Genomic DNA, 27,878 nt, shown 5'->3' on the forward strand with positions numbered 1-27,878 from the left:
GAGCTTGACAAACCCCCTGAATATTAGTCCAGTCAGAAGGAATCAAAGAATGTTCCCCATAAATAGGCAAGACAACACACTGGGGCACAGGGGGATAATTGAACTATGCTGACTACTCTAAAGGGCAAATCTTTCCTACGGTCGGGGCCAGAACCACTTTCAGAGTCATGGCCAGGATACAACCCCGACTTCCATATGCCGGGATTTTCAGTCCACAAGAGGCTGTTCCAGAACGCATTGTTGTTTCTTGCATGAAAAAAGGGATACAATACCGCCTCCTAGAAACAGTATCAATAACAAAAAGAAAGATCTCAGTTTTCACAAATGGCTTTCTCTTATACCGCGGACGAACCAGGCCTCCTCTATGAGAGGTGTTGATACAGCACAATTTGCTCTTCTCGGTTGGGAGCTAATCCAAGAAAACAATGCAGGAATTAGCCAGCAACTTGTTACCAAGCTAGCGACAGATGAGGGGTTAGCAATGGTTAGAGCAATCACAAACATGACAAGCGATATCAAAGAACTAGAGGTGGTTGACGTCTTCCATTCAACATTGTCTCCTTTTTTTAAGATGATTTCTCACCCTTATGTGCTGTCATCTGCCATTCTAGAGGCCCCGTTGGATATTGTCTACACATTTTTGTTTGGGGCCAGCGGCCATCGGGCCATTGACCTGTTCAACGCAACCCAGAATGCTCTCAAAATGTTGTTTGAGGATGGAGCCACTAGCAATGAAAACATAGAAAGTGCATTAACTGCAAGTCTGCGGGTGTTACAGAAAATTGTTGACCTGAACCAAAGAGCTCAGGTGATTGAAAAATTCAGAAACATTGCGATGGATATTGCAAGCATTATCCCAACAAAATGGCCTCTTCACGATGCAAGAAGAGCCTTGTCTCGTATTCAGCAGCGTCTCAATATCGATATCCCAGCAATGTCCTTGGAAGTCCAAGATGATTTGCAACATGGAGTATTCAATATGAATCTTGACCTACCAGGGAAAATGTCTAGAGACGGCCAACGTCATGATAATGATCACGACAACATAGCAAAGATCAAGGTACTCCCAACAACCGGGGAAATAAACTCCCAAAGACCGGAGTATCTGCCACCCAGTTACCTCCAAGGCGGCCATCTTCAAGGAATGGCAGGATTGATCGACAGGCAATTTAGACTGTTTCGAGAAGATGCAATTGCACCTATTCGGGATATTGTCCGAATAGAGCAAGATAAATTGGGAAACCCCTGCGGCACGGAGCATTTGGGCCGGCGGGCGAGACACAGTATTCGATATGTGACTTACGAAAATGCTCGAGTACTTGGGGTAAAATCTGATTTGAAAAAGGGACTGTTGGTAATAATTGAGATGGACCAGCCACGAGCCGTTGCTAATCTACTTGAAAAACAGCGAAGGATGTGGTGGGAAAACTCAAAATTGCTCTGCTCAGACGCTTTAGTTTGTCTTGTCTCGTCAGAGAAGCGGGCGATTTTCTTTCAAGTGTTTACGCCCTTTGTCAGGATACTTGACGCAGACAAGGAGGAAACGGCACACGACACGAGAGATGGACGAGATGGAGAATTCAAGTATCATCGAGCAGCAGGCCTGTTCAAAGATAAGAATAGAGCTACGGTGACGCTTGCGTTGGTAGAACCAGCTGAAGAGGACGATGTACTGTGGATCATAGCGCATCTGGGGATGCATAACGCGAACTTCTCGCTTATCGAATTTCCAAGCCTTGTATTACCTGCATTCGAACCGACATTGAAGGCATTGCAAGTTATGAGTCGATCGCCAGAATCAATTCCATTTGCAGACCTTTTGACATGGAAACCAAATGATGGGCCGATACTGCTTTCTCCACCACAATATGCACGGGGAAAGGACTTTGTGTTTAATCTGGAAGCTGTAGCAGGAGGGAAGCAGCTGGTTTATAAGCCAGGAAAAGGGTTCGACCACAAAGAAATGCAAAAGACAACAACCCTGGACGAAGCACAACAGATTTCGTTAATTGCCGCGCTGAGTCGGAGCTTCGTCTTGATACAGGGGCCACCTGGGACAGGGAAAAGCTACACAGGTGTGTCGATAATTAAGACCCTGTTGACGAATAGGGAGAAGGCGAATCTTGGACCAATCATTTGCGTTTGTTATACAAACCATGCTCTCGACCAATTATTGGAACATCTAGTCAAAGGTGATGTGGAGCAGGTGGTACGCATTGGCACGAGGTCAAAATCGAGGATCGTTCAAAATCTGACGCTGCAAAATTTGGCAAGAAGAATGCCACAGACAAGAACGGAGAAATTCACGAAGGGAAAATATTATGGTTACCTAGAGTCGGAACAGCAACGGATTGTGAAGTTTTTGAAGCGTTTGGAATATCCACGGAGTTGGCAAAACATCCAGGAATACCTGAGAACATACTCGTGCCGCTATGCAGAACTGTTTGAGTCTGTGATAGATGAAGATGGCTTCGAAAAAGAGAAAATGAGACCCAATAAGGCGGTCAAACGCTGGATCAAGGGAAAAGGACCGGATCAGTTGATGAACCGCCCGTTAAATGAATTGACCGACATTCCTTTACATGAAATGTCAAGACGGGAGAGAAAGCGGTTGCACGAATTCTGGGTTGAAGAGAATTCGAAGATTCTTTCGAATAGCTTGCTACATTCTCTCGACGAGAGACGCAAAATCAAGGAGAAAATCGACAAATGTCACCAAGAAGTGAACATTAGGTGTTTAGAGGAATCACACGTAATCGGAGTGACGACGACGGGGCTAGCAAAAAATTTCGACCTGCTTCGTCGAGTGACAGCAAAGGTGTTGGTATGTGAAGAGGCTGGCGAAGTACTCGAGGCACAGACCATCACGTCTCTCCTTCCGTCAATCGAACATGTGATTTTGATAGGAGACCACGAGCAGCTTCGGCCCCAGATAAACACCTACGAATTACAGCATAACAGCCCGACAGGAAGGCAGTTTTCTTTCGATGTGTCGTTATTCGAAAGATTGGTTAGCCCGAAGATTGGGAATGCGACACTTCCGTTTAGCACATTGAGGATGCAGAGACGTATGCACCCGTTAATTTCAGAACTCATCAGGAGTACCCTTTATCCTCAACTAGAGGATTCCCCATCCGTACACCAGTATCCAGAAGTATGTGGGATGCGGGATCGATTGTTTTGGCTGCACCATATGCAGAAAGAAAGTGGCACCGATCCGACACAAGAAAGTTCATTTTCAAAAACGAACTTGTTCGAAGTTGCGATGGTCAATGGGCTTGTCTCTCATCTAGTGAAGCAAGGAGTATATGCCCGTGAAGACATCGCCGTGATTACTCCATACTTGGGACAGCTGCAGAAACTAAAGGAAAGATTAGCAAAATCATTCGAAATCATTATGGCAGAACAAGATCTCAACGATCTTGAGGCAGAGGGGATATCATTAGATATGGCTCCAGATGAAAAAGTTATGCGAAAAGCGGCACTTGTCAATGCGGTAAGACTAGCAACTGTCGACAACTTCCAGGGTGAGGAAGCCAAGATCATAGTGATCTCACTGGTGCGAAGCAATGCTGAGAGGCAATGCGGCTTCCTTCGGACGTCGAATAGAATAAACGTCCTGCTAAGCCGGGCGCAGCATGGCATGTATATTATTGGCAATGCTGATACAGCAAGTTCAGTTCCAATGTGGGCACATGTCCTCTCAATTCTAGGCATGGAAAATAGAATTGACAGCAAGCTATCACTTTGCTGTCCCCGCCATCCAGACACCCCTATTCAGGTATCAACACCAGATGATTTTGTGACACTGTCGCCAGAAGGAGGATGCAACATAAAGTGCCAATCAAGGTTAAAATGCGGTCACAAATGCATTAACAAATGCCACTCAGAGTCATTGCATGACGCAGTTCGATGCCTGGAGCGTTGCGTTCGACAAAAAGCTGGTTGTGATCATCCATGTCTGCGCGCATGTGGCGATCCATGCGAAAAAGAATGCCAAGTTAGAGTTTCTGGAATCACACTGCAATGCGGACATAAACCCAATAGTATGGCATGTTTCCAGGTCCAGGACCCAAAAAGATTTTGCTGTATGTTGAAAATAGAAACCAAAGTGCCAGGTTGTGGTCATAAGGTGAGGGAACTGTGTGGAAATTTACCCCTATCTGAGGAATACAAATGTTTTGCGGTTTGCGGGACGCCTCTTCCTTGTGGCCACACTTGTACAAAACCATGTAACACTTGCAACCCCATGAGTGGTGATGATGGAAAACGGCATGGAGAGTGCAAGGTCAAATGTGGCAGAATTTATCGAACATGTGGCCATACCTGCAAAACGCCATGTCATGGAGAATATCCATGCCCACTGTGTGAGCAGCCATGTGAAATACACTGTGCACATTCCAAGTGTGCAAAAAAGTGCCATGAGCCTTGTGCACCATGCGCTGAAGAGTGTATCTGGAGTTGTCCGCACCAAGGAAAGTGTGAACTGCCATGCTCTGTTCCCTGTGACATTTTACCTTGCTCCAAAAGGTGCTCAAAGAGGCTGAAATGTGGTCACCAATGCCCTTCAATTTGCGGGGAAGCATGCCCGGACAGTCAATACTGTCAAATATGTGCCAGCCAAAAAATGAAGGAAACGATAGTTGACTACATCATGGGGACGACATATATGAATATCAATCTTGATGAGGATCCTTGTATCGTCCCCTTGTGCGGGCATATCATTACCATGGAAAGTTTAGACGCGCATCAAGGAATGGCGGAATATTATGATATGTCCGAAGGGGCTGGTAGTGGAAAGGTGATAATGGGCCTCAAATCTTCAGAACCATTATCTGGGAGCGAGAGAAAACGCTGCCCTGTGTGTCGGGGTCACTTGAACGACATTAAGAGATATAATCGAATCCTGAAAAGGCGATGGATAGACGAGGTCACCAAAAAGTTCATTGGATGGGCTCATAAAGGATTCCTCCCGCTGGCAGGGAGAATGAGGTTGATCGAAACCGTACTCCAAAAAAACAGGAAGAAAGGAGAACCAGTTGAGCCGCCAGCATCGTTGACATTAGAACTAAAGAGTACGGCTGATAAGCAAATAGCCAAAATCGCCAAACTTGTCCGGCATGATGAGCGATATCGTGAAATACTCAAACTTCGACGGGATATTTGGCAATTTCTTGGTGCAGTGCATGAAAGCGAACAGCCATTTCACCGAATACGTATTCTTGTGGAAGACGTGAGAAGGCAGCGAGGAGTAGCCACTGAACTGAAGGGTGGACCAATGCTTTTGCAAGTGAGACACCGTCTGCTAACCACGGCTCTGCTGCTTCGGTGTGATTATGGAATCATTTGCCAATTCTTGAATGTTTCTGCGGATGAAGCGACAACATGGAAAATAACCGTTGGTTTTGAGGCTAACAGAAAATGCTGCGAGCAGCTCGTTTCAGAGTCTGAAATCGGCGTTCAGCCAGCAATTGCAGTCGAAGGACATATTTTTTGGGCTCGATTCGCGGCTCTTGAACGTGGTAGAAATGAGGATTTTAATTTACTATCACAAGCAAGACGACATCTTCAGCGGGCACGCGTTATCTGTGAAGAATTCCAGGCTCAAACCGCGGGACAGGTAGCTGAGATCGAGGAGGTGGATACTATGCTGCGCGAGTCAACGTTTTATCTGCCGGTCACGAATAAGGAGCGAGCAGAGGTGTACAATGCAATGGCACTAGAGCTTCGCGGAACGGGGCACTGGTATTACTGTGAGAATAGACACCCATTTACGATCGGGGAATGCGGGATGCCAATGGAAGAAGCGCGTTGTCCACAGTGTGGAGCTGTTGTTGGCGGTCGCGAGCACCAGGTTGCTTCAGGAGTGACGACGGCTAGAGACTTCGATGATCATTTCCGAAACCTATCTCTTGAGGAGCAGTAGAGCCGAAAGCCAGCTCAGGTTTTCCTGGGTCCTTCTTCAGGAAGCATTCGGAGATGGGTTGGTGGTTGGGATACATAGTTATGTAGTTACGGAGTAACTACATACTAGTTAGCTATGCAAAAACGAAATAAAAGAAAATAAAAGAAAGTACTAGTTATGGAACTCCTTCACAAGACAATCACAGATGGTGACCAGCATAACAAGAAGAAAGAGAAAAAGATCATGAAGCACGGTGTAATTAAAACATTTATTATGTAGACATTGAACCCAACAAAACTTAACCGCTTTGGGGCAGCTTTGCCGCAGACCTCATACCAACCTAACTTACTAACTACATAATCAACTCTCGGTCGTGAAAACCCAACACCAGCCAGAGTCCTCGGGCATGCCACTCCTCCCACCTCCAGCGCTCAGCAGCCGGCTAGTCCAGGTGCCTCGCATCTCCGGCCGTGCGGTCAATTGGTCCATCCGAGCGCCACCCCCAACAGCGTCTTTCCGATTCTATTCCACCCCTGCCCCTCATTCCAAGCCCAACGCTCGACACCAGCAGAAATCCGAGTTCAAGGTCTTCCCTATTGTCTTTTTGGTGCTACTGGGCTCGGGATCGTACGCATTGCTGGTGAAATCTCGCAGTCCCAAAGATGTCGAGTCAGGGTGATCCAGCTGCGGCTACCAGTGTCCCGCCTGAACTGCCCCTGCCAACAACTTCCACCAACACTACCCCTCGATTTTCCCAAGAGGACGTTTCGGTGATTTTTGTGCTGGGCGGCCCTGGCAGTGGGAAGGGTACACAATCGGCAAACTTGGTCCGCGATTACGGTTTCTCTCACTTATCCGCGGGCGATCTCCTACGTGCCGAACAAGACCGTGAAGCTAGTCAATATGGCGAATTGATACGCCACAACATCCGCGAAGGCATCATTGTACCCATGGAAATTACTGTCGCCTTACTTTCTAATGCAATGTCCGAAATCCTCGAGCAAAAGAAAGCCCAGAATAAGCTTACTCCCGGCGTACCGTCCCGCTTTCTAATCGACGGATTTCCGCGAAAAATGGACCAAGCAGTCTTTTTTGAAGATACTGTCGTTCCTTCGATGGCTACTTTGTTCCTTTCCTGTCCCGAAGATATTATGCTCGATCGTCTCTTAAAGCGGGGAGAAACTAGTGGCCGTTCAGATGACAACATTGAGTCGATCCGCAAGCGGTTTCGGGTCTTTGTGGAGCAAAGCATGCCTGTCGTTGATAATTTTGGCAAAGAGGGCAAAGTCATGAATGTGTCTTCAGTTGGCAACGTAGACGAGGTGTATGCGCGGGTCAGAGAGGAGGTTGAAAAGCGCGGGATCATGCAGGTTCAGGATAATTAGATGCTGAGATTTTCGGTGAATATTCTTATTTGGAGCTAATTTTGATATCCTTTGGTAACTAGATCTTGCTGCCTGTCCCATCTTGATCTGAACTTGGTTGGTAGAAGATAGAGGTTTGGTCAATAGACGTAAATGGCAGTGCCTTCTACTTATAAGACCTCTGATAGCCATCTAGGTCTCTACGGTCAAAATCATACCATTAAAAAGATATGATATGCGAAGTAGTCAAGGGTCATCAGAGTCAGATCCATGGTGTGAAAGACGCTACAACATCTAATCAATGGCTCCCCATATTCTCCTCATCGCCAGATATTAGACCACAGTGGAAAAAATAAGATCATGTATGTTGCTCAAATTGATCATCTTTATTTCTTTAAACCCATAAAGTATGCATCAGAAGCAACACAAGAAAAATGTCTCTCTACCTCAGCATGCGGAAAGGTTGAGGAAAAAGGTGTCGACATGAGGAATTAAGAGCTTTTGAAACTTGTCTACCTCTCATCTCCTTGCCGTTGTGAAGGTTGTGCTTCCATCTCAGCTAGTCCCGCATTCGCTGTAGTAACCAACACCCCCCGAACAAATTTAAAGGTGGAGGGCCTCATGCCGACTACATCATAAGAATCGGGAAAAGAGCTGACTTCGAACGACGGCAAAACAAGGGGTATAGGCGCGGATAGTGGGAGGTGGATATTTATCGGTACTATTGCATGGGGTTAATATCGATATACTATTTTCCACCGCGCATAGCGAGAAATGCCAGTTCAAGTCGACGGATATATATATACCTTGATGAAACCGATATCTTGCGACTTCTCTCTGAAGCACTGTGGGTTCAATCAAATCAGCGACCATTTTCACACATCACACCAAATAATGGTAGGCTTTTCTGGGTTCCAAAAAAAGGGAAAAAGTTCCATACCTGACGGCAGACGAGCAGACCGTATTTGCGGATCAAACCAGCCTTGTGGGCGCAAACGCGGCTATAAAGAAAAAAATCCAAGTTGATTAGCCTCTTATTCCCATTTCTTCGCGATAGCCATTATATGCGATCTCTTCTCCATCCACAAATTTTGAAAAAGCGACAAAGCGCTTTCTATAATTCCAATATTCCCAGCAAATCTTTGGTCTTCTCGCCAAAACGGAACCCCACAAAGGAATGTAGAATGCATACCACTGACGGCTACCCTTGCCATAGCTTCTCGGCCGGCTGTAAAACACAGACTCGTGAGTCATCTTGAATGATTTGCGAATGGATCTTCGTGGGGGTGAAGATGGTCGAGCGGGTAGTCGTTTGTCGGTTGGCTGGCGGGAACAGAAATCGTGAATTCGCTCGAGCTTCTTGTCGACTTCTCATGGCGGAGATCTTGTGTGGTGCTGATTATGTCAGCGATGGCTGTCGTTAGCGAGAGCCTTACCGTATAGAGACTAGTTGAAAGTTGAGTTGCGCTAGGCCAATAGAAGAAGTGGTAGGGTTGTGACCTAGATCTGATAAGATTGTGATTCAGTCAATACCAAAAAGAACAGTGGGCGAAGGTTGACTGTATGCCATGGCCGTAGCAATTATTCGTAGTCATATCTATCTCGTCGCATCCAATACGAAGAAAATTAAAAAAAAAAAACATGCGAAGAAGTGATACGTGGACAAGAAAGCAGAACGACACAGGTCAAAAGCACTAGAACGCCAATGATACTGCCATCCCATTTTGTTTTGTTTAATCCGCGCTGACCAGGTCAACCTCTCTGGGTCCCTGATGTCCACCGCCACCTCTCCGTCTGTCTCCCTGGCCCCCTCTAGCACCATCTCCTCGACCGCCCTCAGCCGGAGCATTGGCTGCCGCAATGCCTTCCCGGATGAATTTCTCTTTTTCCGCACGTACGACACCAAGGACATTTTCCAAGCTTCGTCGCCAAACCATCAATCGGCCATGGACCTCTGCCCATTGCCTTTCACCGAAGACGCGATAAGTAGCTCTGTGAACGAGGAACTCTCCCTTCAGCTGGCTCATCTTGCCCTCTACAAGGCCAGCGCGGATCGTATCGATAACCCATTTCTCAACATCTTCGCGCGGAATTCTAAGAGCGGTCGCAATAGAGTCATATGGCAAAGAACGAGTGGAACTCGATGCGGCCAAGCTTGCCAGGGTCAGAACACGCATTTTGTTCTGTAGGCCCTCAGCAGATTCGGCAAGGTTATGAATGGACGAAAGCGGCGTAGACTTAATCAACTCTTCATACGCATCCAGCGTATCCGAAGAGAACACTTCCAATAGTTCGAACAATGCGGGTTCTGTCGATCGCAGACTCTGCACGGCGTCGCTGGATGTCAATGGTGTAAAATCAAATACGAACGGATACGTTAGAGCTGCAATCAGCGCGCGCACAGCCAGCTCCTTTGCTTCGCTGGAGGCCGCCTCCGACGGTGGAACAGAACGTAGTGCCAGTACTAAATGGTTATACGACATCTCATCATCTCCAGCGTTCTTGGCTGCGTCTGACACTGCAAGGTGCAGCTTCTCCAAATCTTCCTCGTCAAGATTCCATGCAGAGATCCAGCCAGAAAGCTGGGTCTGAAGCTGGGTTTTTAGGGCTTCAAAGGCCAAGGAGGACGAGGAGTTACGGAGAACGCCCATGATGCCGAGGAAGACATGGTATCTGCCACCGTCGGTAGTTGAGAGGGTGTTAAATACGGTGCTGAGAATAGAGAGGGCAATGGAGGGACCATTTTGGGGGGCGGAGGGGAATGGAGAAGAGAGAAAGTTGCAGACTCGGGGAAGGAACATTCGAGGGTTGGAGGACTGGCGGATAAGGTGAATAACGAGATTGTAGGCGGCAGTGATTTCTATATTTGAAGAGCCAATAAGTGAGCCATATAAATTCGATATAGGACGATATGATTCGGTGTATATCAATTTGCAATATGAGAAAAGGGGATCACACCTTTCTCAGGCGCACTGTTCAACGCCGAACAAGTCGGCACCAACTTCTTCAACACTTCATCTCTCTCCTTCAGAGTCTGTTGCTGCTGCGCTTGATCAGGTTCCTCCTCTGACTGCTCCTGCTCCCGTAGTTTCTCGAGTGCGGGGCTGATTTCAGCGCCCACAGATCCGTCAGTCTGGGTTTTGCGGATGTTATCGACGTACTGAGCCAACTCCTCGGCAAGTTCGGAGAAGCTGCCCTCAACAAGAAGGGTGTTCGTAGGTGCCGCCATGGTCTCTCCCGTGATGCAAGTAGGAAGAGAGAGAGAAAGGGGGGGCGACGGGAAGAAAGTCGGATAGGCTGTGATGAGGTTGTCGTTCTCATGAATTTTCTTGTGTGGATGCGAAGTCTTGGCAAAGCCAGTCCGGCCACCAAAACCAAAGAACCAGAGAATCTACAGAGTACAATGTACGACAGTACACTTTGTCGCAACAAGCTACAGGTGAAGTTTAGGGCTTCAGGAGCACCGAGTAGTAGAGGTACAAAGACCTGGAAATCATATTATCTTGCATAAAGGGCATCAGGAAATACATGGATGCTGGATAAGCGATACATCATGCAATGCAACGCTCAAACAGCAATGGAATGCGAAGTCGTAAAACATACTTAATGGGGAATTGGATGAAACGCAACAGCGAATTTAGCTAACTAAGTGTAGAGGCTCAGTGCGGCGTGCGAAACAGAGGATTACAGTCTGGCACAGAAGATGAGCGATGCCATCAGAAGAAGACAGCAGAGAGACCCGTAAGAACGGTCGCCAATAGCCCGAGGGAATAGTCTTGAGCAGGTGCAGCACCAGCAGACGGGCTCGCTGTAGCACTGCGGCTGGAGGTTGCAGCGGTGTCAGTTCTGGAAGGAGTGGCGGAAGAAGTGGTTGAGGAACTCGAGTCGGAAGAGCTGGCTTTGCGGGTGCCGCATGACTTCTGGCCTTCCTTGCACTTCGTCTGGCCGTCAAGGTCGTTGGGATGGTTCTGGATACACTGGGCGTAATTGGCTTGGCAGACGAAGTATGGGAGAGTGTTCATGTAGTCCGAGACATTGGGAACAGTGCCATCGCCGCAAACGCAGTCAAAGGTCAAGAGGTTCTGTACAGGAGAACAGCGCGACATGATCAGCCTTTGGCACAAGCAAGGATTTTGGCATGGAACTCACCGCATCGCACCTGTTGCTTCTGGCAAAACCGCCATTGCAGAGCTGTGGGCAGGTATTCAACTGGCCATTGCACCAACCAGCTTCAAGAACATCAGTGATAAAGGCTCAAGAGGGAGGGGTTTGGTTGTGCGACTCACCCTTTTCACTGGTGCTGATGGCATTAGCATTGAAGCCGGCAGGAAGGGTGAAATTCTGCTGAGCCGACACGCCAACAGCCAAGAGCGAGGATGCAACAAACAGGGTTGACGACAACATTTCTGCTGGAGCTTGGTCGACAGTGACAGATTGGCGACTAGAGAGTTGAAACAGGGCACAAGTCAGCGAGACAAACGAAGATAAATGAGAATGCTGCGGGATGGGCTAACGCGCGCGCTTGGACTCGCGGGCAGAAGAGAAGCGAACCGAAAGAGGAAGGAAGAAGCGCCAGAAGTGGAGCGGTGATGTGGGAGTAGAGACTGACCGGGCTGAGCTGAAGGAAGGCGCGAGGTGGTTGTTGTGGGGGGTGTTGCGCGAGGAACAGAAGGTGCCGGGGGACGGAGGCGAGGACGTGCCTGCCTTAATAAGAAAAATCGTTGCACAGGAAACCGCAATGGACCGAAGGCGGCAAGGGCTGGGTCGTGCTTGCCGAAAGCTAGTGGCAGGTACGCGCTAGCCCCGTCCTGGCCTAGCGTGAGGCCGCCCGCCACTCACATGCGCCGCCGCCCAGCCACAACCTGGAGGCCGGCCGAGGATCAGCCGGTTCTGATTGGCCGGCCACTTGCTGGGCTGGTCGCTGGCGAAGACCCGGACGTGAACTCGCGGAGAAGGCAGCGGCCGTGTGCAGAAAGCGCTTGCAGACGCTCCATCTACGCAGCACACCAGGCGGTTCTGATGGTTCTGGACCAATCTGTATGAATGAATAATGTACATACCTACGGGCTACTACACCGTGCTTTCGCTCTGCGCGCACAAGCACTCCGCGTAAAAGCGCAAGGAATGCCCAGCATCCCATGCTCAGCGCGCCGTAGCATCCACAGCTCTTCCTTCATTTTCAGACACTCCCAGCGGTTTCACACTCCTGCCACTGGCCGACTACGTCGTCGGGATTCCTCAGCCCCATGCGGCCATGAACCCCTTCTCCCCACGATTCGTAGTGTGGGTAAACAATCGTACGCAGCGCGAGACGGGTGTGCGTTGATCCACCGACCGTGCAGCCACAACCCAACAAGCTGACCTGGCCGGAAGTCTAACTTATATGATACACTCCAGGGGCCCAAAGCATCGTCTTGAGACAATCCGCGTTACATAAGCCAGGGGAATCTTCCACGGCGCTTCCACAATACGCCAGAGTAATTTTCGCCCCGCAGCCATCGATCGCACATTACCATCTCAATCGCCGTCAAGCTCCTCAGGCTGAGACTCCTTGTAGTCCGGCCATTCCTGCGTCCATTCGTCCGTCACGTCCACTCCGTTAACCTGGATGGTCACCAGTCCGCCTTGGGTCGTGTCCAGTAACAGGACCGGCGTCTGGCTCAGTGCCCACATATGGAGTGGCTGGTAGTCATAAAACTTCCTCTTTAGGTGGAAACCCAGCTCCCGCCTTATCATCGCCAGTTTGAAATCGCGGTGCCAGTCAGGACGAGCCTCGTATGCTGGGCTGAGCAACCAGCCCATCGTCTTTGCCTGCGCAAAACAGGAGACATTCCTGCCATAGACGTCGCCGACTCCCTCCAGCGCTTTATGGAGACGGGAAGTGAGTGGATTTTGGGGGATAATTGCCAAGATGACTCCTTTCCGCCCGAGAATCATGAGCACAGTGCTCCGCTGCAGGTAATCCACGCCGAGCAACGGTGTCTCGCAAAACGAAAGAAAGCTGACCACGTAGTCGACTGACACTGACGCCATCGGGTGGCGATGCTGATAGAGTTGTCTCTCGCTACTCTCGACACTACTGGCTGGGGTTTGCGGGATAGGCTGGGCGCTAGGCTGTGGTTGATTTAGCACCTCGGAGCCGCCCTGGGTAGATTGATCTGAAGTAGCTTCCCCAGCCACTTCAGAGACTGGTGTATAGACATTCCGACGCTGTTGAGTACATATGTCCCAGTATGACATATCCATCGAGCCGGACATTCCGGTTATTAGGTAGTGAAGTAGCGCTACATGCGCTTCTCAAGTCTAGGGAATAAAGAAGGAAAGAGGCAAAAGTCGCCAATGCCAGTACGTCGTCTCGCCGACATGTTTGATATTCCACGTTCTCGCACGGGATCTACAGGCATCGAAGGAGTTGCGTCCATCTTTGTGAGCTCTTTCCGTCGAATCGAGCTACGCGCAAGGCAGCGGCTGCGGAATAAACAGAAAGCCATCTTAAGAGGTACCTACCACACGAGCGATTACATATTGAGGTCCTATAGAGACTCGAACCCGGCAGCCCCTATACCGCCTGCTGGGATTCCGGACTAGGATTTCGGCCATGTCAGTTCCACACCCTTTCAGCGGTTTAATGTTGCTATGATAATCGCTAACATCGTTATCCTGGCGCTTCATCACTGCCTTCGTGATCGCACTCAACCTTTAAAGACACAACCATTTCCAGGCTCGAATCTTGAAGAAATGGAGGCTGAGCGGGATCGGTTGAACGGGGGCTGGCTATCTTAGGTAAGCCGCTCCGGGACGGGGATTATATTTCAGCCGAAGGTCTGGCCTTATCTGATCTGATGAGTCAGCCACTAGCGTCAGCCAGTTATGCCGAGGTTATCCCGAGCCCGCATGCTCTTCGTTTCGCCGAAGTTGTCGATTTTCCTCTGTTGTGTGACGCTGACCTATCTTGCCCCTCGATCAAACAGTTCATATTGATTCTATCATACGGAGCGCCTTCATCCGCGAATAATGGCACAAAATTCCTCATCCCCTGTTCCCAAAAGTCAAAGTGCTTCATATACAATTCCTCCCGAAACTCTCTCCGCCTTCCGAGCAAACCCATGGACCGCTTCATTCATCTCTAAAGGAGACTATTTCCCCATCGAGACATCTGCACGTGTTAAGAAGCCATTGGGCGAGGACGCCTTCATTGCCGAAACTATTGCCACACCTACCACGATCCCACACTGCCTGACCCTCCAGCACCGCAACCCCATTGCGCCAGCTTCAGAGCCGCCCTCTCTGCCCGCACCGCCAGCAAAATGGCCGAAAATAACGACACCGCCGAATATTGTAACTCTTTTTGAGTTTGGCAACCCGGGAATCAGTGGGCATCCCAATACCGCCCACGGTGGAGTCATCTCGACACTAATTGATGAGATGATGTCTGTTGCGATTGCCATGCATATTCCTGGGTACACATTTAATGAAGCCACAGAAAGGGGGCGGATATATACACTACAACTGGACGTACGGTTTAGAAACCCGGTATATGTTCCCGGCCCGGCAGTGTTGAAGACCTGGTGTATATCCAAAGTTGGGAGGAAGTTTTGGCTGAGGGCGCAGGTGCTGCAAGAGGAAGGGTTGGGCGATGAGAAGGCCGCTGCTCAACCTCTGGAGTGGGCGAAGAAAAAGGTGGTATGTACAGAGGCGTTGGGGTTCTTCCTGCAACTTCCAAGTGAAAAGTTATGAAGCGAGATCTTTTGTCCAAGAGTCTTTGTATATATAGAGCTCATCTAACTAGATCCTATAAAGTATTGTTCAACAAATATCATGCATAAATGGATATCTATATGCTCAAGGCCACCAGTGACCAGCAAGAGTCTATCCCTCCGTCCATCAAGCGTACAACCAAGTCTTCCATATCATCATAACTTATTAGGCGTCCCATTCCCGTTCCCATTGCTTCCTCGCGCACTGGTATTCCTCTCCGCACCAACAACCAATGCGACATGGTTACTCAACGCAACCACATCCCCAGCCTCATCCAGCACGACAATGTCCAAATCCATCCTCCCATTCGTCAGCACCTTCGTTTGCACTCGCGAATACAGCCACTCCACGCCTTGCGCAGGCAGCTTCTTTTTGAATTCGATATTCAATAACACCGTGGGATACCAATACTTGCGCGACTCGCTCGCTTGCTTCTTCGCCTCCGGCTTCTGTGCGCCAGTCCACGGCTTCGTATCAAACGTCTCCAGCATCATCGGAAACATATCCACTAAGAACCCCAGCGTTTCATCCGTCCACGGCGATACCTGATCGTACGGCTTGAACCGCACCCACTGCTCCACAAACCCACGCTTGACTCGGCGCGGCGCCGTGGGTGTATATATCTCAATGTGTCTCGACGCTTTCCGCATCGATGTAAAGGCCACCTCGAACTGGGACCATGCGCCATCTTTCCTATCCCGCGCCAGCTTCCCCAAATCCACCTTTGGGCCCGCGCTCCCCGGCTCCGGTGCGGGCACGATCTCGAAGCCCGTGGTCATCGTGGGGCCGTCCTCGGTCTCGAAATTTGAGAGCGTGACGTACGCCGCAACCTCGTGGCGCACTTTGCCATTCGAGTCCTTTTGTGAGAGTGTGATGTGTAGTGTCGACGTGCGCGCGCCAAGCTTGGTATCTTGTACGTCGAACGTAGCTGGTCCAACTTCGGTGCGCCGGATGAACGTGAGGTGCATGGTGATCGGGTCAGCGGAGCCATTGTGCATAGTAGGGTGTGTATTTCGCATAGGAACGCGCGCCACGTTGAAGAAGGCAGATGTTATATAGCCGCCATGAGGGACTATCCAGAATACAGCGTATTAGAATCCAAGATACAGGGGTAACACTCGACTGGGTCAATATTCCGGGGGAGCGGCTTCAGACGCACCAGTTCCAATGCACCATTCCGTACGCAAGTTAAGAGCATAACTGTGCGACGATAATGGCTCAACAGAAATTGCTTCTTCGAAGCTCCGCGCAGGCTCAGATGTCATATTTTGTTTTGTGAATCGACCTTTTCCCGCAGTCGAATATTGTACGGAGTAGTTTGGATGGGAAAGTCCAAGGGTATCGAAAGCTGGCAGATGGAAATAAAACACCGAAACAAACAAAGTATATAGGTATCAAAGCGTTGTAGCAGTTCACCAACTTATACGGAGTACTCGCGGTCGAAGTCCCCCGCCCATCTTTTTTCCTGGGCTTTTCGGTGTTTCTGGATCGCAAGAGCTGAACCTGAGAGCCTCGGCTTCAAGGCTCGGCATATCTTAGTCAGCAGGGACGCTAAGAACGTGATTTGTATGATCAATGACATCACTGCATCCATGAATCATTTACCACCCCCTTTTTTTTGCTGTGCATCCTGGGGCCATCAAATTTGCGTGTAGCGACCATAATCCATGCCATAGAAGCCGTCACAGTGACATAAATCGTAAATACATACAGACATACATACATATACTTATAGAAATAGAACTAAACACTTTTCTCATACAGTTAAACAAGCAGCCAGGCACATTTCAAGTTTTGAATGAATTTTCGAACCGGTTTATTCACTGTTGAATTCCCCGCCTTGTGAAATGGCAGCAAGCTTTCCGAGGCATGATAAGACTCCTATGCAAATCAACGTTAATAACGTTAAAGTTTTTCCATGGGCAATATCAGGCACAAAATCTTACCTGTCACCCCTTGCGTCAAAGTAGCCTTCGCCTCCGTATTCTTCGAACCCAAAGTGACAGTCGAAATATTTTGAATAATACCATCTTCCTGCAACTTATTGGCCCAGCGAAACACCGCCTCATCCTCCCGACCATCGCCTACCACGAACAGAAAATCAGGCTTTGGAGCACTGCCGGGCATCGAAGACGCTCTGGTTAAAATGTGTTGAAGCACTAGACTCGCGGCTGTAGCTTTGTTGTGGTTAGTTGGTTCTGCGATCACAGCGCCATCAACAGCGACGGCGCGAATCTGGTGCTGTTGGCAGGTGTCATTGATATGGTTAGCGCAGTCAGAGGCGTGTCTTTCAGCTATGGACAAATCTTCCGCGTTGTCATAGTGGAATACCAGGGAGGCATGTCGTTCTTCTACCCAACTACCTTCAGTGCGAACATGGAAGTAGTTGATCATGTCGGCCAAACTATCCTTCCATTCCTGGGTCTCTTCGTCATCCACAAGTCGAATCCATTCTTCCCGGTTGGCTTCTCGAATAAAGCAGCCGTTTTCAGCTATCAGTCCGAGGCCCGGTACTTGGCGGAACAATCTCTCTAGTTCCTCTGGCATCCGTGAGCTCATTACATAGACGATGTTCTTGGGATCTTCGAGTAAGTCGTTCAGGGTATCAATAGCACGTTTCGGGGTCGTAAGAATAATGCTAGTCGGAGATCCCCATGATGCCAGGGTTCCTTCATAATCGAGGATAAATAGGCGCCGGCAGGATAATTTGTACAGCTTACGTAGGCTGCTCACGGAAAGCCGTGGAATGGATACATTATCACGACAAGACTGTTCCTGGAAAACGTTGTCCAGGGCGCTGATATAGTTTCTGATCCACTTGTCGGTAGTATGTATATTAACAGCTTCGTTAAGCTTGGTCCACTGCTGCTCCCGGTCTTCAGCTGACATCTCCAATGCAGTGTTGAGTGCGTCGGCGCATTGTTGGTAATTCCATGGATTGACAAGTAAGGGGTGGCCATCGAAGACTGAGGCACTGCCAGTGAATTCGCTGAGAATCAGCGGACCATGCTTCTTGCCCCCATATTTCCCATCCTGACAATGGATGTATTCATGACTGGTCAAATTCATGCCTTCACGTAGACTGGTAACCATGAAAACATCGGCAACAGAGATCAAGGCAAGATATTGGGGGAAGAGGAGGTCCTGTTTTAAGAAGACTAGGGGCTGATGAGCGAGGCTAGAATGAAAAGAGTTGACTCGGGTAGCAATGTCCGATACAATTGCATGCAATTCTGAATGCTCAGCGGTCGAAGATGCAACCTGTATCAAGACAACCTAATGCCATCTTATTGTTAGTAAGTGTTCTATTTGGTCAAGTTAGGCGAACTTACAGAATCTCTCCATTTTGGATACTTGTTCAAAAAGAGCTCATAGGCAAGAAGCTTCTGCCTCACACCACGAATATTATCCAGTTTGTCTCTGGCAACGATAAGGTATTTTCCTTGATACTTATCTTTGATAGTCCGAACCCATCTCTGAACGTCGTCTTCTTGGCGTCTGATTTCGAGTGATCGAGGATGGATTCCTATAGGGAAAGTACCAACGTTGACAAACCGATCCTCCAACTGGACCCCTTCATTGACAGCCTCAACCGTTAGAATACGACTGCAGGTTTGGAGAAAATGATGGCAGTATTCCTGAGTCTGGAATCCAATAAGATTAGCACCAAGAATGCCATACAGCAGCTCCTTGCGAACAGAAAGACATCTGAACACCTCAGATGAGGGAAAAGCAGTGTGAAGGAAGAAGCCAATTTTAGCATCCGGCAGCTGTTTCCGAACCATGGACGGGACTAGCAGCAGATGGTAGTCATGGATCCAGATAATATCACCTCTCTTCCAGTTTCGAACAATCCTATCAGCAAATGCCTGGTTGACAGCCTTATAGTAGACCCAGGAATGATCCTCGTAGGCTTTGCTCTTCGGATTATCCGGGATTTGGTAATGAAAGACGGGCCACAAGATTGTCTTACAGAAATGAAGATAATGACCGTCAAAATCGGAGTCGGTAACGTAGACAGTCAGTGATTCATGGTCGACTTCCAACCTTTCTGCAATGGTATCCTTCACATGGTCATCCAAGGCGTCCGTGGGCATGCCAATGGTTCCCACCCACAACTTGTCCTTGAGCACTTCTTCATCGACTGCAGATCGGATGGCATTCAGCAGACCTCCATTGCCTTGCTCTGAGGGCTCTATGGTCCAAGAAGCTTCCGAGAAGGCATTTTCTGGCGGCGGCGCGGCAGGCTCCACGGACCGGAAGGGCGCAGTCACTCTCTGGACCAAATCCGCGGGCGGGCTAGGAATGCTATTGTGATTCAAAATTGAAGAGGAAGGAGACTGGGTGGCACGCGGTCTGGGCTGGTTGAAAGACATAGTGGCGCCCCAGAGGGGTGCGTGAGGGTCGCTTGGGGTCAATGGCTGCTGGAGCCCAGTATCAGACCTGGGAAGAAGATCCGACGACGTCAATCTTTCCGGGGTCGGACTGAAGATGCGCGCATGGTCCTTGAGCAGGTAGTATTTAGGGGGTGAAGAAGAAGTGCTGGGCTTCCGGGGGAACAGAGTGTTGTAAGCTCTTTTATGGAGCTCCGATGAGCTTTCACGGCGATGATGCCGTCTCCTGGGGCTCGACGGGCGCCGCTGCTGAGAGCCCTCGGACAGCTCGAAGTTGACGGTATGCGGGAGGAACCTACCAAAGTTGCACCAGATCTAATTAGCAGCAGAACAGAGAGATCGAATGAGGGCACGTACAGAGAGACGATGAAGATGGTCATATTGGCGACGGTCCGCAACGGCTCGTCCTGACGACGGGCCTCAGCACAGCGCTATGTCGGGCTGACTGGTTTCGACGGACAGCGACGCGGCTGGGAAGGAAGACGCCGGGGACGCAGCTGGAAGAGTGAATCGCGAGTGCATGCCAGTCGTGGCTCAGGGCATCGGGGCAGCTGGAGGTCTTTAGCACGCCCGGAACAGCGCCGAAAAGAACGTTATAAGGAATTTTGGCGGCGTGCAGCAAGGATGTCTGCAATACCAGGCAGGCTATGACGGGATGCAGCTGGCGAGTGAGCACAATCTACGATTGTTTGGCAGCATATTTTGGCCCCCTTGCTGCCGTTACAGCGCCGTCACGCAGGGTACGTCATGCAATCCCCGAACCAACCGCAGCCAATGTGTGCGGATTGGGTCGCCGCCGGGCAGCTTAACCCAGAAATGCGCGCGGGTGACGACGCCGGCAGCGGTGCGCGCGCGCAGGAAAGGCCCGCGGCGGGCGCTGCCTTGATCGCGCACCCCGGCCCGGCCAGCAGGGCGACGCCGGATCAAGGCGCGCAACCCAGCAAGCGCGAGAGGCCCACAGCGAAGTGGAATTGCCGGAGGAGAGCTGTGACATAACCGTGGCGGAGTCTAGACCGCCGTGGGCGAGCTTGAGTTTGCGTGCGCAGACAAGCATCGCACGACATGGATGTCGGCCGGCTGTATGGATGGACACGCCCTTGCGCAGGACGGAGGGTTTCCATCCACTGCCCTACCCCCGAGAACACTCGTTTGACCCTTGCCCTCCTCTCTGCTGCCATCTCGTTCTGGCAGTCCAAATGACTCACCTAGCTGGGCAGTTATGGGTTGGCCATTGGCGAGTGTCGTTCGTTGGCTCCCGGCCTGAGCCCATTACTGTTGCTTCCAAATCCACACGAGAGAAAAGACTACAAAGCACACTGCGCTAGACGTCTGAACGAGCCCCCTAGCCGTGTCAGAACAGCGTCGCAAAGCGCAGTAAAGGCACCATCGCTGGATATCAAAGGAGGAGTTGAGGTGAGTGTTCCTCCAGCCAATAGCGGTCGTCGGCTGGACGATGCGCCGGATTCGGATAATCATAAATCCTCTATCCGGAGATACGTATATCCGAAATAGCGGGCGGATGACTAATCCGGCCATTGTCTTCGGAATTGGGACGAGAATGACCAGCAACACGCTCCAGGCTCCAGCAGCAGACTGCGTGAAAATGCCGGCTGAGGGAGTGCACGATGCCTCTCCAGTTTACTGCTGCGGCTTCGTCCCGAATCACAAAAGCCGGGACGCGCACTTCCAAGAGACACTCCCCATTTGACCGCCACCGACGCACCAAACCCGGCTCCCAAACCTCAACGAAGCTATCACAAAGGGACGACAACCATGACCGTCGCGCTGCCGAGTATCTGGGCGACCGCCTCCCAGATATGGGCCCATCGCACCACATCTCCGAAACGACGCTGGTGCGCAATGTGATCCAGGCGATCCAATACATCCAGAACACCATGTTCACCGACATGCCCGACTCGCGAACCGGTATGAACAGCACGCGCATCGCCGAGGTGCTGAACTTCCGCCGGGCGTTGCCGCCGATCGTTTCGATTGCTCATGTGCATATGTTATTGGACGCCCCCACGAAGGTGGAGAGGGAGATTGTGGAGCTGATCGACTCCGCTCGTCTCCGGCGGCTCTTTATCCCTGGGCGCGGGAGCGCGTTGGCTGGCCTAGGAGACTGCTTGGTCCTAGTAGAAGACTGGGAAGGTGTCGTCCGAAATAGCAGGCCCCTGGAAGAAGCTTTGAAAGGTGTGTATCCCCCCCGGAGTGCTTACATAGTTAGTTAACTACAGGGTGCATTTCCAAGAAAAGCAACCCCTGACAAAAGAGAAACTGACCGCTTCGTTACAGAGAAGTTCATCCGGGTCGTTCGCTCCAACACAAAGACTTTTGCTGTAGCGGCGAGTCACTTTACAACAGAAGAATGCTCGTCCTTGGTTCGCGCCGGGTTTCTTGTGTCCCCATCATCGCTCGCCAAAAGTACCTCTGCTACAATAAACCCATCCATCCCTGCTGATGCTGTTCTAGAAGAACCGACGGATTTAGAAACCTGTGCCAAGCGCAAGCGATCATTCCGAGACTCGTCCATGCTGCTTTCGTTGCCAAATCTGGGCCCGTACTTAAGGTTGCTCAGTGCAGGACGCTCGCAGATGCTGGCGATCCTCGAAAAGTCTAAGTATCGCGAAGCGCCGCTGTCTCTCCTGAAAGACCGCTGGGACGGATCAGTGGAGGCACAAACGCAGTATGGCCTGGCAAAGCGAGTCAGAGGGGAGTCTAGCGGCGTGCTGCCTGGCCGGACGAAGAAGTGGAAAGAACTCTTTGGCATGAACTTCAGATGGGCTTTGGAAGAGGCCCTGGGTGCTGGTTTGATAGAGATGTTTGATACCGGCAGTGTTGGTCCTGGCGTTCGGCGTCTATGAGAGCTTGGTGCTTCCAAATGATGCGAATAGTTTGATCTAGAACTTTCCCCCGGCCGGATGGAACAACAGCAGGCCTGATCGTGCCTATCACCTATATATGCAGTATTTCTTCTGAGCACACTCTGTTTAATAAACTTGCGTGGAAAGCTACCGCCAATGTTCTCCCTTCTACAAGAACCGGGTGTCTACGGTTGCCCTGACTTGCGCTCTGGCGATATCACTATTGCATGTTCTTGTACCACTGCACAATGCTGTCTTGGTGTAACAGCAAAGGCCACTCACAGTCAGGGTTGAGTTGACAAACCTTGCCAGGCGATTCTCATCCCGACCACGGACGGTTCTGTTCGCCATTAGCCTCATGCCATCACATACATACATGAAACGTGCATCCCGGCAATTTTTAGACGCCTGATTGCTTGCATCAATGAATGGTTCTGCAAATTCTCCGAAACAGCTGCAACGTTTCACATGGCCCTGAGGAGATATTATCCTGATGGAGAGGCTCGACTCCTTCTCGTACGATGCCCCGCCTGGCTCCCAACTCAAACTTATGGGCCTTCCAGCCAAGTAGTTAACTATCTCCATAACTCTATGCGTATTGTAGCATCATCACCATCCTCACCACCGCCGCTCTCTCAGTCACCCGGCGCGGCCTCACCATGAACCTCAGCGGCATCATCAAATCCAACCGATCACGCTCCTCATCGAGCACGCCCTTCACGCCTCAGCACCAGCAAATCCCCCGCGACCAGTTCCCGCTCTTCCACCCGGACCCTCTCGCCCTGATCGACATCCCCTGGCACGCCAGCTACACGCGCAGCCCTGCGCAGCACCATCCGGAGCTCGACCTCTTCCTCCGATATGCGCTGGACCAGGCGTACCAGTGGACCACGGCGCACATGCCGTGGTCGTCGGCCAGCAGCACCTCGCACCGCGTGGCCGGCTCGGCGGCGGCCGTGCAGGTGTGCCGGCACCTGTCGCGGTTCCGGCCGTACAAGGAGCGGCGCGAGCAGCGCGGGCCGTGTGCGGAGCACTGGTTTGGCCGACGCAGCGTGCACGAGGACGCGGCGCGGACGGGCACGGCCAGCTTCGCGGAGCTGCGCCGCGTGCTGAAGGACCGGCATGCGGAGATGGAGCTGCGGTATCACCCGGACGTGGTCGGGGCGACGCGGGTGACCACGTACGAAGCGGCGTCGTCGCGCGCGGCCGTTGGCGGAGGCTGGACGGAGGCCACGGCATGTGGTGAGTCGAGTGGCTCTGGCGGTGATAACGAGGTCTTCGCTTGGGGGGTTTGGCGGCCAGGGATGGCCACCCCTGGAGTGCACGGCTTGTCACCGTCCGTCGAAGAAACGTAACTCTCCTCTACGGCCTGATACTGACTGACTGACGCTGGTGGCAGTCAACACCCTCACCCACAAATACCCGCTGTGCACTGCCCGTCGCTACACCGTATTAGAAATCACCGCCTCCCTGCCCCCCGGCCAGCCACCCGACGACCCCCCCGGCTTCATCGTCCTCCAGCTCCCGCTCTGCCCCGCTGACTTCCCGTCCTCAGGCCTCGCAGACGCCAGGGACTACGTCTTCGCCAACTACGTGTCCATAGAGATGGTGCGCTGTCTGCACGCCGATGCCTCCGCCGGCCCGCGCCTCGAGTGGACGATGGCAACCTCCGGCCAGGCGTGCGGATGGATCCCCGAGTCTGTGCAACGCAGCTGGTCGCTGGGGGGTGTGCCGAAGCAGATTGTGAAGGATGTGGGTTTTGTGCTGCAGTATCTCGCCGGAGAGCGGGATAAGAAAAACGGAGACCTGGTAGTCCCGGCAAGCGGATAGAAATAGAGAGGATAATTATAATAGTAATAAAGAATATATGAATAAAATAAAATTTCGTGTATATCTCTCTGCTATCACTTCAGCTGGCGATACCTTGTACCTGGCTAAAAAAAAAAAGATACACCCAAGGTGGCCCGCCCACAGGCTTAACCAAGGCTTTTGATTCCATCAAATGGTTAAAAACGCAATAAAGCGGAAAGACAAAGGGGAGAGTTTTGTAGTCAAATAGGCAAAGGACAAGATGCTAGTCCATTAACCATTTCGTGACGGTCGGGGTGACATACACCAAGAAAATGGGAGGGAAAAGAGAAAAGTATTCGTACCGTTAGATATCATATACATTGAAGGAGCACTCCAAGAAGTAGCAAACGGCAAAAAGAAAAGAAATGAAATGAAAAGAAAAGAGAAAGGAAAAAAGAAGAAAATGATACTGCTCAGGGGATTTTTGGTTGGCTCAAAAGGGCAAAAGGAAAAAAAAAAAAAAAAAAAAAAAAAAAATCAAAACAGAAGTGGGTATTCAGTTGGGCTGATACGTAAAAAGATGCAGGAATAAAAGGAAGCTAGAGTGGGGGCATATCTCATTGAATGCATGCTTCTGCGGCGGCTTTCCCCATGCATTTCTCTTAAGCAATTTCAAATCATGACCGGGGACAATGAATATCAGTACAAGACATACTACACTCCAGCAGTAGTTAGTCCAAGACCCTTTTTTTGTTTTTGTGTTTTTTGCTTTGTTTTTTGTTTTTTTCGGTGGTTTCTTCCCCTCCCCTTTTCTTTTGTTTCGGGGAGGATTGATCCAATATGCTTTGTATATTCCCAAATGGCCGCATAGAGAGCAAACCAAGAAAAGCGTGCAGAAAGGATTAGATATACTGCGACTAAGACAATATCACCCGACTGCTTTTAGATTTCTGTCTCGTATATACGGCCCAGGGTATTCACAAACAGCATTGACAGGTACATAGGAACAGATTTACGCTCCATTAGTACCGGACGTGCCATTACCAGCGAGTTGCTCCCGTAACCGTCCAACTTCTGCCTCTAGACCATTCATCCGAGACTCCAGAGACCGCACATATTCCCACATCCGATCGTTGGGCGGAATGCCGAGACCCACGCTCGGAAGGGACGCTTGTCGCTGCTGCGAAAACATATTATGATTAATATTACTACTATCGGGGTTGGTTATTTCTGAAACTGGGGGGTGAGAAGGACGACCGAGGGAGTCTGTACGGTTGTTGACGGAGTGGATGGAGGAGATTGGGCCTTGGGATTGTTGGTTTAGTCCTTGGCTGTGTAGGGTGAATCGAGACTCGGGAGGATTCAAGCCTGGAGGAGGGGGAAGATGCGGCGTTGTAGATTGGGGGGATGGAAGGCTCAACGGGCCTGGTCCGGTTATCGACGGCACGCCAAGGGACGCCCCCGAGTTTTGGCGATTTCGATTAAAGTGCGGTTGTCCAGATTGAAACTGGGGTTTTAAGTTGGGGGAATGGCCTGGGGTAAGCTGCTGCTGCGGCTGATTTGGTGGAGGAAGCGTGTTGGAGTCCGAGCCAAGCGGGTGCGGCGAGAGGACAGCGGGGGAAAGTGGCTTGGGACTTTCTGTCATGTTCGTTTGTACGAATATTGAGGGAGATGAGCCTTGATGACCGGGATTGAACGACGAGGAGCTGCTGCTGCCTGGGGGGTAGGATGGCGAGATCGGCGAGGGCGACACTGATCCAGCGTGGCTGGAAACGGGAGGAAGCAAGCCACCTGGAGAGCGATTGCCGCCTATCGGGGGATACGTGCTCGATTGATGCGAAGAAAAGGAAACGTGGCGACTGCGGGAGTGAGGTTCCGGAGTGACGTTGTCCTTTCTGATACTGGGTATGCTCAGCCGTCTCTCATCGTCGTCATCCATGCGCTCGGGCTCGGTGTACATCAGGCCTTCCATCGCATCGTCTGCGTGCGTAGTGCCGGAGCCGCCGTGTTCCCCATAATCGTCCTCGCCACCGTAGCCACTCATACTAGACCTACGTCCCGCGCAACCGCCGGAGCCTTTGTTGTGTCGAGCAAGCGCGTCGCCTCGAGCAAAACGGCGACCGCATTTGGGGCAGATGTGGGGACGCTCGCCCGTATGTAACTTTGTATGGCGTTTTAAGTCGTGTAATCGTCTAAAACGTGACTGGCAGGTCTGACAAACATAGGGCTTTTCTTGACTATGGGTGAGTAAATGACTTTTTAGATTATGATGGCGCGTAAATTCGGTAGAGCAGTAAGGACAGCGATGTTTCTTGGTGGACGGAGACCGTGGACTTCCTTTGTTTAAGCCAGAATGTGGAAGACTCATGCCACGCCGGGGATCGTTTAGATTTGGATTGGGGACGGGTACGGGATAAGAAAAAGCTTTGTTGCTATCTTCCAGCATGGCCTCTTCATCCCTACGGTGAGACCTTTCCTCCAGAGGATTGTCCTCCTCGATAGGTCCTGGGCTGGCAACCGTGGTGCTATTCATCAGGGACCCCGAGTTCTCTCCATTGCCAAAGGTATCTGGCATACTGGCAGGGCTTGCCCGATGTGGCGATGGTCCTCGATGTTGCTCACTGGGAGAGCGGCGATGTGAACGGGAAGCGGGCTCAGTAGTGGACTGCGAGTGCACACCCGAAGCGGCGCTGTCGAATTTCTTCGGGTCATCCCGATTTACCCCCATGGCGGCGCCTAGGGCGTCGCGTGCCGCTTGCAGGTTGCTGCGATGGCCAGGAGCGTGGGTGTGCTCCCCATCGCCACGTCGATCAGCGCCAGCCATACGCGGAGAGAGTTGGCGGGACCTGTCCATGTAGGATGAGGCGGATTTACGCAGGCTGGCAGTGGCAATGGAGGAGAGGCTGGCCTGGGACTTTGGGTCGTCTGACTTCAAGAACAGGGAAATGGCGCTGGGGAGAGCCTGCGGTGGCACGGCGTCTGGCGCTCTGTAGTACGAGGTCGACTTGGGACTGTGGGCAAAGGAAGCGTCCATAAAGATACGGTGCGAGGCGCCAGTTTCGTGGGATGGGCGGCGGCACGAGGGCGGGCGCAGGAGGTCAATGGGCGGATGGCTAGCAACACGAGACGATGACATCGTTAGTGCTTCTGCAGGTTACTACTGGGAGAGTGGGAGTAAGGAAGAGAGGGGACGGGGAGGAAAGTCTATAAAACAGAAAACTAGGGTGACAAACAAGCCGGAGCGGTTGGGATTATATGGACGGGGGGGTGGGCGCAGAAGACGAACAAGAGAACCGGAAGAGCAGGAGAGCGCGCGAGAGATCAATGGGCGGCGCAGAGTTGGCTGGGGGCGGCGGCGGCGGCGGGACCAGCAGAAGGCTGCCAGGCGCGGCAAGGCGGACTCAAAGGGCAGCGAGCTGGGAGTGCGGCTGAGCGCGGCGGCGGCGGCGGACGGCGACGCACGCGAGAAAGGGCAGGCCAGGCGGGAGGAGGAGAAAGGAGGAGAACAGCAGGGTCGCACTCACAGCGCCGAGCAAGTCGTCGTCGCGGGCCCGGGAGCAGACACAGGTGTGGCGCAAGCTGACGGGCCGTGGGAGGGATCGTCGCCGGGGAGGGTCTCGAGGGGAATAATAATGTAGAAGAGAGGAGACGCGGGTGGTGGTGGTTGGTGGTGGTGAGCACGACGGAGCAGGCAGGCCGTTGGATGGGCCGGCGCTGAGGCCCAGGGAACACGCAAGCCACAGCAAAGGAAGCTGTGCTGGCGGGCGGGCAGCTTGGCTTGTGTGTGGAAGCGGGGAGCAGC

At 51.4% G+C, this 27,878-nt stretch overlaps 13 protein-coding genes across 13 annotated transcripts; 7 read left to right on the forward strand and 6 right to left on the reverse strand.

Annotated features, from left to right (window-relative positions):
- Positions 1 to 364: 364 nt before the first annotated feature.
- LOZ57_003821 (uncharacterized protein) lies at positions 365 to 4,097 on the forward strand (the record flags this gene model as incomplete). Its single annotated transcript, XM_049252869.1, has 2 exons — positions 365 to 3,837; positions 3,893 to 4,097. 2 exons carry the CDS (start codon positions 365 to 367, stop codon positions 4,095 to 4,097), a joined length of 3,678 nt encoding a protein of 1,225 aa, XP_049108038.1.
- Positions 4,098 to 4,262: 165 nt separating this feature from the next.
- LOZ57_003822 (uncharacterized protein) lies at positions 4,263 to 4,547 on the forward strand (the record flags this gene model as incomplete). The annotated part of the gene is made up of 1 exon (XM_049252870.1): positions 4,263 to 4,547. The coding sequence occupies one exon, from the start codon at positions 4,263 to 4,265 to the stop codon at positions 4,545 to 4,547; it is 285 nt and encodes a 94-aa protein (XP_049108039.1).
- An 80-nt stretch (positions 4,548 to 4,627) lies between these two features.
- LOZ57_003823 (uncharacterized protein) lies at positions 4,628 to 5,926 on the forward strand (the record flags this gene model as incomplete). The annotated part of the gene is made up of 1 exon (XM_049252871.1): positions 4,628 to 5,926. The coding sequence occupies one exon, from the start codon at positions 4,628 to 4,630 to the stop codon at positions 5,924 to 5,926; it is 1,299 nt and encodes a 432-aa protein (XP_049108040.1).
- A 641-nt stretch (positions 5,927 to 6,567) lies between these two features.
- URA6 (bifunctional uridylate/adenylate kinase) lies at positions 6,568 to 7,290 on the forward strand (the record flags this gene model as incomplete). Its single annotated transcript, XM_049252872.1, has 1 exon — positions 6,568 to 7,290. The coding sequence occupies one exon, from the start codon at positions 6,568 to 6,570 to the stop codon at positions 7,288 to 7,290; it is 723 nt and encodes a 240-aa protein (XP_049108041.1).
- Positions 7,291 to 9,002: 1,712 nt separating this feature from the next.
- Positions 9,003 to 10,498, reverse strand: LOZ57_003825 (uncharacterized protein; the record flags this gene model as incomplete). Its single annotated transcript, XM_049252873.1, has 2 exons — positions 9,003 to 10,129; positions 10,228 to 10,498. 2 exons carry the CDS (start codon positions 10,496 to 10,498, stop codon positions 9,003 to 9,005), a joined length of 1,398 nt encoding a protein of 465 aa, XP_049108042.1.
- Positions 10,499 to 10,985: 487 nt separating this feature from the next.
- Positions 10,986 to 11,673, reverse strand: LOZ57_003826 (uncharacterized protein; the record flags this gene model as incomplete). Its single annotated transcript, XM_049252874.1, has 3 exons — positions 10,986 to 11,351; positions 11,419 to 11,498; positions 11,556 to 11,673. The coding sequence occupies 3 exons, from the start codon at positions 11,671 to 11,673 to the stop codon at positions 10,986 to 10,988; spliced, it is 564 nt and encodes a 187-aa protein (XP_049108043.1).
- Positions 11,674 to 12,786: 1,113 nt separating this feature from the next.
- LOZ57_003827 (uncharacterized protein) lies at positions 12,787 to 13,527 on the reverse strand (the record flags this gene model as incomplete). Its single annotated transcript, XM_049252875.1, has 1 exon — positions 12,787 to 13,527. One exon carries the CDS (start codon positions 13,525 to 13,527, stop codon positions 12,787 to 12,789), a length of 741 nt encoding a protein of 246 aa, XP_049108044.1.
- Positions 13,528 to 14,283: 756 nt separating this feature from the next.
- LOZ57_003828 (uncharacterized protein) lies at positions 14,284 to 15,006 on the forward strand (the record flags this gene model as incomplete). Its single annotated transcript, XM_049252876.1, has 1 exon — positions 14,284 to 15,006. One exon carries the CDS (start codon positions 14,284 to 14,286, stop codon positions 15,004 to 15,006), a length of 723 nt encoding a protein of 240 aa, XP_049108045.1.
- A 176-nt stretch (positions 15,007 to 15,182) lies between these two features.
- LOZ57_003829 (uncharacterized protein) lies at positions 15,183 to 16,292 on the reverse strand (the record flags this gene model as incomplete). Its single annotated transcript, XM_049252877.1, has 2 exons — positions 15,183 to 16,099; positions 16,187 to 16,292. 2 exons carry the CDS (start codon positions 16,290 to 16,292, stop codon positions 15,183 to 15,185), a joined length of 1,023 nt encoding a protein of 340 aa, XP_049108046.1.
- A 551-nt stretch (positions 16,293 to 16,843) lies between these two features.
- Positions 16,844 to 19,801, reverse strand: TPS3 (Trehalose-6-P synthase/phosphatase complex subunit; the record flags this gene model as incomplete). The annotated part of the gene is made up of 4 exons (XM_049252878.1): positions 16,844 to 16,908; positions 16,974 to 18,303; positions 18,360 to 19,716; positions 19,779 to 19,801. 4 exons carry the CDS (start codon positions 19,799 to 19,801, stop codon positions 16,844 to 16,846), a joined length of 2,775 nt encoding a protein of 924 aa, XP_049108047.1.
- Positions 19,802 to 21,046: 1,245 nt separating this feature from the next.
- Positions 21,047 to 22,285, forward strand: LOZ57_003831 (uncharacterized protein; the record flags this gene model as incomplete). Its single annotated transcript, XM_049252879.1, has 2 exons — positions 21,047 to 21,614; positions 21,717 to 22,285. 2 exons carry the CDS (start codon positions 21,047 to 21,049, stop codon positions 22,283 to 22,285), a joined length of 1,137 nt encoding a protein of 378 aa, XP_049108048.1.
- Positions 22,286 to 22,944: 659 nt separating this feature from the next.
- Positions 22,945 to 24,115, forward strand: LOZ57_003832 (uncharacterized protein; the record flags this gene model as incomplete). Its single annotated transcript, XM_049252880.1, has 2 exons — positions 22,945 to 23,527; positions 23,685 to 24,115. The coding sequence occupies 2 exons, from the start codon at positions 22,945 to 22,947 to the stop codon at positions 24,113 to 24,115; spliced, it is 1,014 nt and encodes a 337-aa protein (XP_049108049.1).
- A 973-nt stretch (positions 24,116 to 25,088) lies between these two features.
- On the reverse strand, positions 25,089 to 27,212 carry LOZ57_003833 (uncharacterized protein; the record flags this gene model as incomplete). Its single annotated transcript, XM_049252881.1, has 1 exon — positions 25,089 to 27,212. The coding sequence occupies one exon, from the start codon at positions 27,210 to 27,212 to the stop codon at positions 25,089 to 25,091; it is 2,124 nt and encodes a 707-aa protein (XP_049108050.1).
- Positions 27,213 to 27,878: the final 666 nt, after the last annotated feature.

The sequence above is a fragment of the Ophidiomyces ophidiicola genome (assembly GCF_022830035.1).
Source record: "Ophidiomyces ophidiicola strain CBS 122913 chromosome Unknown scaffold_14, whole genome shotgun sequence".
Classification (NCBI taxonomy): Eukaryota; Fungi; Ascomycota; class Eurotiomycetes; order Onygenales; family Onygenaceae; genus Ophidiomyces; species Ophidiomyces ophidiicola.